Raw genomic sequence first — 13918 nt, forward strand, 5'->3', positions numbered from 1 at the left:
TACATAGAAAAACACATGCTAAGAGAAATGGCATATTTTCTGCAGGAGAAAATCGTCCCTCCCTAATCTGCAGCAGTTCTCAGAAAGGATCAATGGATAAAGGAAAATTAGGGAGAACAATATATTCTGATTTTCAAAGCACCTTCCACAAAACAGTATAACAAAACCACTTTTTTTAAAAAAAGTGTGATTATGAGACTGGAGGAACTGTTTTGTCATGCACTGAAACTTGACTAAAGATAAGAAGCACAAGTCAAGAATAAACTTTTCAGGATGAAGGAGTGTAGACTGCCCAATAGTGTAATTATGTAATGGGGGAGGAGTTCAAAAACCTCTTCTTAACCCAACTGGAGAAGATTGCCCCCTGTGCCCTTTGTACTTGCCGCACAACCCTCTATCCACAGGAGGCTTTCAATAAATAATGATGATGAGAAGGAAAAGAAGAAAAAGAAGAAGAGGAAAACACAAGGAGTTGCTTTAGAAGTAGTTTTGTCTAATAACTTTGAAAATTACCTCCAAAGAGTGAGTGAAATCTCTTAGGTTTATGGATCACAGCAGCTTCTGGGGAATTAAATGTCAAGTGGAAGGGAATAAACCACAGGTAGGTCCTATAAAGTTGAATAAGTCAAATAGATAACAAATGAGGTTCAATGTAAAAAAATGCAAGGTACTCCTTGGGTGGAAAAATTACCCAGAATATGGCTACATAGTTCAGAGCTATCAGTTTCCATTGAGGTAATCAAATTCAAAGTCACAATTGATGGCTTTTGTTTTTCTATTTAAATCACCAGTCCAGTATGCAGAAACAATCAAATAGGCCAAGCTAAAATTCAGTAAAACCACCATGTAAAACCCTGGGAAACCTACATAAGGAATAATACAGGCTACTCCTGTCAACACGTGTGATGAAGGACATAATAGAACTGGAGAAGATAATAAGGAGGATAACCAAGATGATCGGGGCACGCAGAAGGTAGAGCGTGACAAGTGGCAGAAGAGATTAGAATTCTTTAATTGGAAAGACAATGACTGAAGAGGGGTATGATTGAAGTCTACAAAACCAGAGAGAGAGCAAACATTGAATTGTTTTGCACCAACTTCTGATGAGAAGATACCCATCAAAGCTTGAGAGAGCAAGCTGCCTCCACAGGAACTTATACGGGCAAATATTGCTACTAGGTTCGAGGGGGATTTAAATACATTTCTGAATGAGTCATTGATTATGGTTTGTGAGAGTGAATGTCCTACTTGAAACAATATGCTCGAAGGCCAACCATCACATGGTTATCCAAACATCCTGTTATCCCTGACAATAAGGCCTAACTGAAAGACCGCAGGGCCACGGGCCAGAGGTTCTGGGTTCTAATCCTAATTCTGCCATTTCCCTTCTTATTGGCCTTGGACAGGTCACTTAACTTCTCTGTGTCTCACCTCAGCTGTAAAATGAGATTAATTTGCTTTTTTCCCTCTCTTAATTACACTATGAGTCCCATTAGGGATAGGGATTGGGTCCAATCTGATCATCTTGTATTTACCCAAGCATCTAGTTCTGGGATTGGTACAGAGTAAGCACTTAGATGACGGCATTATTATGATCAGCATTTCTGGACTGGAGGGACCATACATTTCACAGAGAAAAGGAATTTCTTAATCCTTTAGAATTACTATTGTTAAATAAGAGCATTATTATTTTAATAGCATTATTTAGCAGCATTATTTTTATGCTATAGTTCAGTGATTATTTCAATTCTCCCTATTATTCAAATACATGTTAAGTTTAAGAGATTCTGTGGGGGCAAAGAAAGATTAAATGAAAACACTGTTGAGATGTCTGTTTATCTAACTACAGCTTCGCCCTAGGTAATTCCATGGGGTTCAATGTGCTCTTTCAAATAGGTAAGTGAATTTATGACAATGGGTTCGAACCACATCGTTTCTCCCTTGAAATAAACTGTGTGATTATGTAACTGACTGGCTGTCTCTAGATATATGGGAGCCAGGGATAGTATATGATATGCTTTGGGAAGCAGAATCACTTAGTGGACAGAGCACAGGCCTTTGAGTCAGAAGGACCTGGGTTCTAATCCTGACTCTGCCACTTGTCTGCTGTGTGACCGTGGGCAAGTCATTTTACTTCTTTGTGACTCAGCTACCTCACCTGTAAAATGGAGATAAAGACTGTGAGTCCCATGTGAGACAGGAACTGTGTCCAAACTATTTGCTTGTATCCTCCCTAGCGTTTAGTACGGTACTTGGCACATAGTAAGCGCTTAACAAATACCACAATTATTATTTTTATTCTCCTCTCTAGCTAGGCCAGTGAATAATTTGCAAGCATAGGAAGCAGTGTGTTTTCCTGTGGATATCAAGGTGGGAGTCTTTCTCCTCTACTCAAGAATGCCTCAGAGTGATGTTTCCTGAGAGGTGATCATTTTGGGAGTCAGGCACACAGCCCTGAAGAAACATATGGAACTTGAACATATCTCCAGAGAAAATATTTACATGCTTCAGGAGGTGAAGCTTATAGGAGCCCTTAGGAGCCAGATGTACAGCCAAGATGGTGGCTCCAACTCCTTGCCCTCAGCTTCCACTTTCCTCATCTGATTGTTCAGTGTGTGGAGCTGCTTTCTCCCCTAGTCCCAGGGCCCCTGGGGATACCACAGCTCCTTTACCAGCAGCAAATTGTCCCCAAGCTCTCATCATCATCATCATCATCATCATCATTACTATTGTTTGTTAAGTGCTTACTCTGTGTCAAGCACTGTTCTAAATGCCATGGTAGATATAAATTAATCAGGTTGGACACAGTCCCTCACCCATGTGAGGCTCACAGTTTAAGTAGGAGGGAGAACAGGTTTGAGTCCCCATTATATAATTGAGGCAACAGACACAGAGAAGTTAAGTGACTGGCTCAAGGTTATGCATAAACGTCAGGTTGGGATGGTTGAACGTGTGTGTAGCTTCCATTACAACAAAGAAAAATCAGCAATCATTTTGACTCTTGGGGTGATACTGCAAATGTCAGTTCACCACCACGAGGACCTGGGATCTATTATACAATGTATTCTATTGAAAGGATAGTTTTCAGGGTGTTAATTACAGTAATGTGGCCAATCTTTGCATCATTGCATATGTAAAGACTAAATTAAATGGATGAAATAATGATAATGCTGATATTTTGGTAGAGTTAGGAAGTCTAATCTATTCCAAAGAAAGTCTAATCTATTCCAAAGATTCTTTGAATTAAAATATTTACATACACCATATGCAAATTCAACTGCATGGTCAACAGGATCTCTTTTATATTTAAAGACATTTCTCTAGTCCAGTAAGACATAAACTTGAACAAATAACCATGGAAACATAAAAGGATCAAACTTTAAAGGGTTTTTTTAAAATGTATTCCTTTGGCTGATCATTTTTTATCAATTGTTCTACTTCCTTACAAACTGATTGGCAAAGAAAACATACACTGCCCTTCTAGACTGTAAGCTCACAGTGGAAATGTGTCTTTTATACTGATATAGTCTACTCTCCCAAGTGCTAGTACAGTGCTCTGCACAGGATAAGCGCTTGATAAACATGATTGATTTGGCTCCCTTTTTGGCATTTATAATCAAGTCAGCATTTCACATGGTAACACAGAGTCTCTTTAATTCAAGTTGGCCTAGATAGTGGTAGAAACATTTAGTTTTCATGATTGTTGATTAAAATCACTGCTTTCTCACAAATAACCTTTAGTTTAACAGAAACCCAGGATTCTACACTGGGATAATGGATGAAAGATTTCGTTTCTTTTTCATCATGCAATTCACTTTGAAAGTTCTCCATGGAAGTGTTTTCGTAATTAATATTAAAAGGTTTAGAATAGTTGAACTACCTGATAATTCTAAGAATAACAATTTAGACAATACTCGAACTTTGCAGCAGATTGCTCTGCACATTTTACAAATTCAGGGAACACGGTTGCCACTTATCAGATATAAGTGGCTAGGTAGCTTAAATTCATGGAATAATTGAAACTAACCTTTGAATCTTGACCACCTTTTTACTTAAGACTCAAAGATACACCAGAGGTTTCTGTGCTTTGACTACAGATTTTTATCTGACACACTATGGAGAAGCATATTCAGATTTTCTAGAGTGGATAGAAATTATTCGATACACTTTCACTGTTGCGTCAGGTAGCCTAAGTGGATTTGAAGACACTTCTAAAATGTCTCCAAAAATGACAAGTGCTGAATTGACTATTATAAGCAGAGTTGGTATAATGACTTATTATTTTCAGAGGGCTTCAATAACAATTAAGCATTTCTTAAAATGTGCCTCTGGTAAAGAACAGTCCACCAACCAGTCTAGACACTGAGTGTAGAGCTCTGAACTAGTTACCCTGATTAACTTGTATCTACCCCAGCACTTAGAACAGTGGTCGGCACATGGTAAGTGCTTAACAAACTCACCTCCTCCAAGAGGCCTTCCCAGACTGAGCTCCTCTTCTCCCTCTACTCCCTCTGCCACCCCCCTTTACCTCTCCACAGCTAAACCCTCTTTTTCCCCTTTTCCCTCTGCTCCTCCACCTCTCCCTTCCCATCCCCACAGCACTGTACCCGTCCGCTCAACTGTATATATTTTCGTTACCCTATTTATTTTGTTAATGAATTGTACATCGCCTTGATTCTATTTAGTTGCCATTGTTTTTACGAGATGTTCTTCCCCTTGACTCTGTTTATTGCCATTGTTCTTGTCTGTCCGTCTCCCCCGATTAGACTGTAAGCCCATCAAATGGCAGGGACTGTCTCTATCTGTTGCCGATTTGTTCATCCCAAGCGCTTAGTACAGTGCTCTGCACATAGTAAGCGCTCAATAAATACTATTGAATGAATGAATGAACAAATACCAAATTATATTGTTATTATTGTTAGTCACCATGAGGGGTTTCCAGAGGAACCTGCATCAGACTTGGGTGCTCCCAAATAAACATCTCTAGCCCTGAATTCTCTCCTAATCTGCAGCTTCATTCATTCATTCAATAGTATTTATTGAGCACTTACTATGTGCAGAGCACTGTACTAAGCGCTTGGAATGAACAAGTCGGCAACAGATAGAGACAGTCCCTGCCGTTTGACGGGCTTACGGTCTAATCGATAATGTTGGTATTTGTTAAGCACTTACTATGTGCCGAGCACTGTTCTAAGCGCTGGGGTAGACACAGGGGAATCAAGCTGTCCCACGTGGGGCTCACAGTCTTACATTTTACAGATGAGGTAACTGAAGCACCGAGAAGTTAAGTGACTTGCCCAAAGTCACACAGCTGACAAGTGGCCGAGCCGGGATTCGAACCCATGACCTCTGACTCCAAAGCCCGTGCTCTTGCCACTGAGGCATGAGCTTCACATTTCCTCCTGCCTTCAGGACATCTCTACCTGGAGGTCCCGCTGTCACCTCAAACTTAACATGTCCAAAAGTGAACTCCTCATCTCCCCACTCAACCCCTGTCCTTCCCACTCTAGACAACACCACCGTTCCCCTTATCTTATTAGCTAGTAATCTCCATGTTGTCCTCGACTCATCTCTCATAAAACCATATACTCAATCTGTCTCCAAATCCTGTCTGTTTTACCTTCACAACACAGCTCATACCTGCCCTTTCCTCTCTATCTAAACTGCTACTATGCTGGTCTAAGCACTTAGCCTCTCCAGCCTTGACTACTGCATCAGCCTCCTCTGTCACCTCCCTGTCTCCTGTCTCTCCCCACTCCAGTCCATACTTCACTCTGTTGGCCGGATCATTTCTCTGAAAAAAATGCTCAATCCCATCTCTGTACTCCTCAAAACATCCAGTGGTAGCCCATCAACCTCTTCATCAAAGAGAAACTCTTAATGATCGACTTTAAAGTACTCAATCAGCTCATTGCCCTCCTACCTTAACCAAACAATGGTATTTACTGAGTGCTTACTATGTCCACAGCTCTGTAGTAAGATCTTGGAAGGGTACAATACAAAAGAATTAGCAAACACATTCCGTAATGAGTTTACAGTCTAATTATTTAATGACATTTAGTCTGGGCTTACTAAGTGTCAAGCACCCTCCTAAGCACTGAGGTAGATACACGCTTATCAGGCTGGACACTGTCCATGTCCCACCTGGGTTCCACAGTCTTAATCCCCATTTTACAGATGAGGTAACTGAGGAACAGAGAAGTTAAGTGACTTGCCCAAGGTCACACAGTAGGCAAGTAGGAGCTGAGATTAGAATCCAGGTCCATCTGACTGCCAGATGGACTCTCTGCTTTTTCCACTAGCCCAGACTGCTTTCTGAGTGTGTTTCCCATTATTGCGTCTCATTATAATAATGTTAGTATTTGTTAAGCACTTACTATGTGCAGAACACTGTTCTAAGCGCTGGGGTAGACACAGGGGAATCAGGTTGTCCCACGTGGGGCTCACAGTCTTCATCCCCATTTTACAGATGAGGGAACTGAGGCACAGAGAAGTTAAGTGACTTGCCCACAGTCACACAGCTGACAAGTGGCAGAGCTGGGATTCGAACTCACGAGCCCTGACTCCAAAGCCCGTGCTCTTTCCACTGCGCCACGCTGCTATGGGGGAAGTTCATCTTCTCCCACTCTCCAAGACTCACAGGGAAATGGGAGGAGTCGACTTCCATCTCACTCCCCAGTGCCATTTTTGCAGAATCCCACTTCCCTCTTCCCCTTCCTTTGCAGTCCTTATTGACCGCCTCTTCCACTTACTCCAATTACTAGCAGTGGCCATCTCCCATACCCCAGGCCCCTCCTCCAAGTTTATGAACCATTTTGATCCCCTTCTCACATTACTTCTCGCTTTCTCCATTCCTACAGGGAAGTCCTTAGGGACTTCAATATCCTGCTGGATGTTCCCAGTGACTTTTTCATTGTCCTCTTCCTCTTGCCCCTCACTGCAATGACCACCTCCTCCACCTCACATCACTTACTCAACAACTTGGGCACATGCTTCATCTTAACAATTCTAGTCACTGTACAACCTCTATGCTACTCAACTCTAATAATATTCCCCTATCAGACTATAAACTATTCTCCCCCCTGCACACACAAATCTGTCCTCCTTCCCCACATAGACCTCCAAATTTGACCCCCTCCAATATTCTGAAGTCCTCAAACCCCATTTAGTCTCCATAACCAAACTACCTTCTCTTGGTGCACTGGTCGACATCTCGAAACCAGCCTCTCCATTAAACCCAACTCCCTCACTCCCCGTCCGTCCACCGTTCTTGCACCTATAATCTACAACTTTGCATCACCTTCACAGTATGCTTCCTCTGCTCCTACGAATGAAGGGCGGAGCGTTGCTGGCAGAAATCCAGACCCCTGCCTGACCATGTTCATCTCAAATTCACACTCTCACCTCTGACTCCCGTCTAGAGCGTAAGTTCCTTGTGGGCATGTAAAAGAATAGAATCAATCATTCACTCGATCAGTAGTATTCAATGAGTGCTTACTGGGTGCAGAGCACGGTACTAGACCTTGGGGAAAGTACAATACAAGAGAGTTGGTAGACATGTTCCCTGCCCATATCAAGCTTACAATTATGTACCCTTTCGAGACATTAGTGCGACGTTCTACACCAAGTGCTCAATAAATACTGTTGACTGACTGAATGATTCATTCATTCCTGGCCTCTCCCTCTAGAATTTTCAATCTATTGGTAGGTTCGGAGAGGAACTCCATTTTTCAGAAAAGGAGACTGAGGCAAAGAGGGATTAAATTGCCTTCTCAGGGTGACCCAACAAGGCGGTAATAAAGGACTCACCCATTTCCTGACAGCTTTAATCCACAATTGCTGCTTTTTTGAGACGGGAACTTTACTACTGGACCTTCTAGTAAGGAAAGGACCTTGCACGCATTCTCCACAGTGGGTCTACGAAGTTGTAAAAGTTAAATAAGCTACCTCCATCATTGTCCAGGTTGTCTCCGCACATCATTTCCATGACGACATTGCATCCCGTTCCACTCCAACCTAGCTGACACACACAGTGCCAGCCATTCTGATCTAGGGTACACCTCCCATTTCCGAAGCACAGTCCTGGACAACCATCTGAAAAAGAACACACTTAATTAACAGACTATCAGAACTGTATTCGCTAACACTAATATCTTTCCATCAAGGGAAGTCAAGACTAGCTTTAATCTTCTGGGCTCTGTTCAAATGAGATGTTGAATAATCAGTAGAGGATTCCACACACTTACATAAACTTGGTAGATCTGGGAAAATATGTTTTTTTCACTTACTCTGCAGTGCTTTCCCTTGGAGAGCCAATTAAATTTTATTAATGCTGCCTCCAATTCCCCACCTCTGATTCCAAGAGGATGAAATCTGGTTGGGGCCTAAAATGTTTTGGTTTATTTTTAAAAATGGACTCTAGACCAAAAGTGGGTAGACAGTGGCATCCTGGTAAAATACACACTGTTGGTAAAGTCAGCAATTTCAGTTTTGAGCCATGTCCATGGAATTTTTTTTTTTAATGGTATTAGGCATTTACTATGTGCCAGGCACTGTGTTAAACGCTGGGATAGATACAAGCAAATCAGGTTGGACATAGACCTTGTCTCACTTGGGGCTCACAGCCTCAATCCCCATTTTACAGATGAGGTGACTGAGGCCCATAGAAGTGAAGTGACTTGTCCAAGGTCACACAGCAGACAAGTGGGAGAGTTAGGATTAGAACCCAGGACCTTCTGGCTGCCAGACCCAGGCTCTCTCCACTAAACCACGCTGTTTCTCTAGCGCATATACATAATCAATATTTCGAAAGCCTCTGTTCAAAATGATCTTATCTGCTGAAATACAAACTCAGTTTCTTATTTAACTTTATCCAGGGATAGAGGTTGCTTTTGCAGCAATAGAACATGAAGATTCAGATTCATAACACCACAAATGGTACCCGTTTTTCACTTTTTCATTTCATACCCCAGGAATTCCATTCCACCCTCCACTACAGCTTTCAGGAATTCAAAGAGCACATGCTCAAATAAAAGAAACCCCAAATTTCTAGGTGAAGACCAGCAAAATGACTTAAAGAGGGCAGGCTCTTGGACTTTTCCCAGGGTTCTTTCAGTCAGTCGTCAATGGGATTCTAGATCAGTGACAAAAGAGAGAAAAAAACATAACCCTTGTCTGGCAAAGTTGGAAAGCCATGCACTCTACAAGAAAATCCAGAATGTAGAAATGTATATGGCTGTGTTCCAGATACAATATTATCTTGGAGATAGGTGCCTAAATATTATCTAAAGAGTAGCACTCCCAGTGAGTTTCACGACAGCTTGTCACACATTAAAGAGCATGAGGGGAAGTAATAGCGTCCCTACAGTATTCACTGGTCTTCTACTTGGGGAGACAAAATGGCCTTTACCTTGCAAAACCATGACTATTTTTAGGCCATTAAACTCTCCGCAATCTGGCAGCATTACATTTAAAGGAGCTGAAAGTGAAAGAAGGAGTAAATCCATCTCCCTTTCCCTTTAGACTCATGAGCAGACTTTTATGTTATTTTATGACATTACTGGAATATTGGTGTGAAAATCTTACCTCGGACGGCATCTAAGTAGTGAGCTAAAAAAGGAAACAGAATGATTGAGTGAATTTCAGAGAGATAAAAGAAACTCATCATCTACTGATGGTTTACCATCTGTTGCCTGAGAAAAGAACCGCAAGCTGTGAACTACTGAAATGCCTATTGCTTTAAAGTTGGTACACTGTCCTATGTAGCTGGTGAATAATGTTTTCTGTGGGGAAAATGTTCAAGGCATTTCTGCAAGGAACTTAATTAGGCTGGCTGTAAAAGTGTCACATTTCATTAAAAGCATAAGAACGGAATTTTTCCATTTCAGTAATGATTTCAGAGATGCAATACAAGCTTGAACTTCTTACTGGCTGTAACTTTAGAAAGCCAGTTCTAGTGAAGACACCTTTAGTAGCCAGTTTGGTATTTAAACCCTTGCACATGAAGGTGTCAGGTGTAAAATAAGCAAGAATGTGATTATTTAGGTTGCAGGTGCTGTTCACCCCACCTCAACTTCTGAATGACTCATCAATGCTCTCCACAAACTCAGCGTAAGACTTACTGTGAAGGAAGATCATTCATTAACATTATGGGGTGGGTCTTCAATATATATTGGCCGTAAATTTGGCAGCCTTCAGTCATTAGTATTTCATCTATAAAGAGAGCCTCGGCATGAGCTAGCTAAAATGAACAAACACCCTGCACAGAGCAGTAAAGAGGCATAGATTTGTGTCTTGCTGCTCTATCTAGCGGTGTGATCTCATATGAGTTATTTAAACTCTCCGGGTCTCATCTGAACAAAGGAAAAATACCTCTTTTCTATGTCATTTAATGCTCCAAATATGACTGCTTTTAAATGAACTGTGACGAAGGAAAACTCCTTTGCAACGAAAGACTTTCGCCTATTAATGAATCATTTGCACTGTGTAACATATTTTACTGAAAAGGCTGAAAGCAGTCGATCTTGAGGGGAAATCAAGTTTCCAAAAGAAAAACTGGTTAAGGAGCACCAGGAACAGAGCTCTTAAACCCAACCCAATCAATCCATCCATGCATTCATCCCAGCCCTGTGCTTGATGGCTCTTTTGAGAGGAAGGCAGGAAGCAAATGAGGTCCCTTTGCGGTGTGGGGAATCTGTGAACTCCCCACATCCAGGTGGCCCTGGACCCCAAGATCTAAGGTGATCACCGACAAAGGCTATCGGTGACAGCCCCGGAATATCTGGTTGGAACTAGACTCTTCAAGTCAGTTATTTAATCATATTTATAATAATAATAATGATAATAATTATGGTATTTGTTAAGCGCTATGTGCCGGGCACTATACTAAGCGCTGGGATGGGTAGGACACGGTCCCTGCGAGCGATTACTGTGTAAAGAGCACCGTACTAAGCGCTTGAGAAAGTACAACATAATAATGTAACACACACATTGCCCGCCCACAACGAAATTACAGTCTAGAGGGGTGCCTGTAAGAAGTGTAATCCATACCCCCAAGGGGGCCCCAAATCAATTTACTTTTCCAGGTCTTGGGAGTTTGCTGAGGTTGAGAAGACCCTCGGGCCCAATGTAACTGGATCCTCCCCAGAAGAATCTTGGGCTGGTCTGCTCTGCCTCATACTCTTAGGTACGAGGTAGCTAAGGACTTATTCTAAGACCCAAGCTGCAGTCAGCTCTCTAAATGCTTATCTGATTTCTGCCCTTGACGATGTATCCAAATCACGACCCTTGTCTTGTGGGAGGGGATGGGGTGGTCAATTATTTCTTTATTTAAAGGGGTGGTCTGTCTTACCAATAGTGCAGTGGTCTCCCTCCCATCCAGGGCTACATTCACACTTTCCATCTTTACACTGGCCATGCTCCGCACAGTGAGAGTGGCAGGTTCGTTCCTCACAGGTTGGCCCTACCCATCCTTCTTCGCACTGGCACAGCCCTCTCGAACAAACCCCGTGGTTACCACAGTCCATGGTACACAATTCTGCAAAAAATAAAAATAAAATCGGGAAAGACACTCAGGCAAGAATATTTTATCACATTTTTCCTGGTTCCAGTTATAGAGGAAGAGTTCTAAAAATCCAGAGTGGCTTGTGGAAAAAGGCAGCGTCTTACAGTCTTGTCTTTTGCCGTCGAGTCGTTTCTGACCCATAGCGACATCAAGGACACATCTCTCCCAGAACGCCCTGCACTCCACCTGCAATTGTTCTGGTAGTGGATCCGTAGAGTTTTCTTGGTAAAAATACTCAAGTGGTTTACCAGTGCCTTCTTCCATGCAGTAAACCTGAGTCTCCACCCTCGACTCTCTCCCGTGCTGCTGCTGCCCAGGACGAGTGAGTTTTGACTTGTAGCAGATGGCCTTCCACTCGCTAGCCACTGCCCAAGCTAGGAATGGAATGGAGAGGTCTCTGCTTGACTCTTCCTCCCATAGCCGAGACTGGTAGAGGACTGGAGACTCTCCAGGTGCGACCCTGAGAGGGGCAGTTTCTTACAGTACCTGGCTGTTAATTCCTGACTTTACCATTTGCCTGCTGTGTGACCTTGGGCAAGTCACTTAACTTCTCTGAGCCTCTGTTTCCTCATGCGTAAAACAGGGATTAGATGCCTAATCAATCAACCGATTGGTGGCATTTATCAAACATTTATTGTGGGCAGAGTACTGTACTAAGTGCTTGGGAGAGTGCAGTATAAGAGATTTGGTAGACACTTTCCCTGCCCATAACATGTTTAAAGTCTAAAGGGGAATTAGATATCTCTTCGCCTTCCCATCCCCTTTGACAGGGAGACTTCTGAGGGACAGGCACTGTGTCTGATCTCACTGTAATGCATGTACCCCGGAGTTTAGTACAGTGGTCGGCATAATAGTAAGTGTTTAATGAATGCCATGCTTATCTTTACAATTATTATTACTTTAAACTGTAAATCTCTAGAAACAGTCATTAGATCAGCTGGGGGAAACGATCTAGGCAGCAGTGTGGTCTAGTGGATAAAGTGGAAAACCTGGTCTACCACTTTCCTGATGTGTGAGCTCGGGCAAGTCAGTTAACTTAGAGAAGCACCATGGTGTAGTGGATAGAGCCCGGGCCTGGGAGTCAGAAGGTCATGAGTTTTAATCTCAGCTCTGCCACTTGCCTGCTGCATGACCCTGGATAAGTCACTTCGCTTCTATGTGCCTCAGTTACCTCAGCTGTAAAATGGAGATTGAAACTGTGAGCCCCATATGGGTCAGGGACTGTGTTCAACCTGATTTGCTTGTATCCACCCCAGTGCTTAGTAAACTGCCTGACATATAGTAAGGGCTTAATAAATACCACAATTATTATCCTTAATATCTGTGCCTCAGCTTCCTCAACTGCAGAAGAGGGATTCAATACCTGTTCTTCCTCTTAGACTTATGAGCCCATGTAAGACAGGGACTGTACAGTGTCTGACACAGAGTAAGTGCTTAATACAATAAAAAAAGAAATGATCGATGCAGCTGGAAGGTGTAATGAACTGAGCACATTATGAAAGTTCCACTGTGGTGATAACAGTGTTACTATTGTCCAGAAAAGAGAAGCCTGTATTAAAAAAATTGAAACTCATCAGATTACAGGAAGACCGTAGTAAGAAACCTCTAAAAAACAACAGCTAGGAAAGTCCAATCCTACATTTCTGTCAGAAAAGCAAATTCCACAATATGGAAAGATGCCAACTTTCTAATAAAAATGGACCAAAGCAAAAAGTAAAGCTAACTACAGTGATCAGTCTCCGGGGCCCCTAATCACAGTACAGTATCAACTTCTGCATTCATTTTGAGTAGTTTGAGTGTAATTAGTTCAAAGACCACCATGTCACCTAACCTTGACATCTTGCTCCAGAGTCTCGTCTTACGGTAATAAAGGTGCCTAAAACGTCTGGTGTGGCGTTTTCCCTAGATATCTTGACAAACAAAATTCTAGAAAGTTCTGGAAGATATGGGAAACCATGATGTAGGCTAGCTGGCAGGTTCTTTTTTTGGACTTGTTTCCCGTAATTGAGGATGATACCTGTGATCAAAGTTAAAAGTGGCAAGGAAAGATCACCTAAGTTCAGGGAGATGAGCCTGATGAATCAAACTCATGACTGGCCACACAATGAAAAGATCACGTAATGGAGAATCAATTTAGAAGTGGCGAGCTGTGGTACAGAATGCAGAAGGGTCATCAAGTCTAGTCAGGTTTCCTGGGAGTCAGAAGGACCTGGGTTTTAATTCCAGCTCCTCCACTTATCTGTTCTTTGATCTTGGGCTTAATTTGACCTTGGGTTTAACTCTCTGGGCCTTGCTTTCCTCATCTGTAAAATGGGGATTAAGACCGTGAGCCCCATGCAGGAAATGGACCGTGTC

The 13918-nt window shown here is 42.4% G+C and overlaps 1 protein-coding gene and 1 non-coding gene across 5 annotated transcripts in view; both read right to left on the minus strand.

The window, feature by feature from the left end:
* TENM1 (teneurin transmembrane protein 1) overlaps positions 1-13918 on the minus strand; it is a 717827-nt gene that overhangs the window by 172562 nt on the left and 531347 nt on the right. For all 4 annotated transcript variants that reach the window (XM_039912369.1, XM_029067334.2, XM_029067335.2 and 1 more), the window contains 3 exons: positions 11351-11536; positions 9586-9609; positions 7948-8094 (listed from right to left, as the gene is read on the minus strand). In XM_039912369.1, coding sequence (XP_039768303.1) covers positions 7948-8094; positions 9586-9609; positions 11351-11536 — 357 coding nt within the window. The remainder of the gene's footprint in view (positions 1-7947; positions 8095-9585; positions 9610-11350; positions 11537-13918) is intronic.
* Positions 11896-12033, minus strand: LOC114813094. Its single transcript, XR_003760705.1, has one exon. It is a non-coding gene; the product is annotated as a small nucleolar RNA SNORA7 (small nucleolar RNA).

This window comes from Ornithorhynchus anatinus, chromosome 6, assembly GCF_004115215.2.
Source record: "Ornithorhynchus anatinus isolate Pmale09 chromosome 6, mOrnAna1.pri.v4, whole genome shotgun sequence".
Lineage (NCBI taxonomy): Eukaryota > Metazoa > Chordata > Mammalia > Monotremata > Ornithorhynchidae > Ornithorhynchus > Ornithorhynchus anatinus.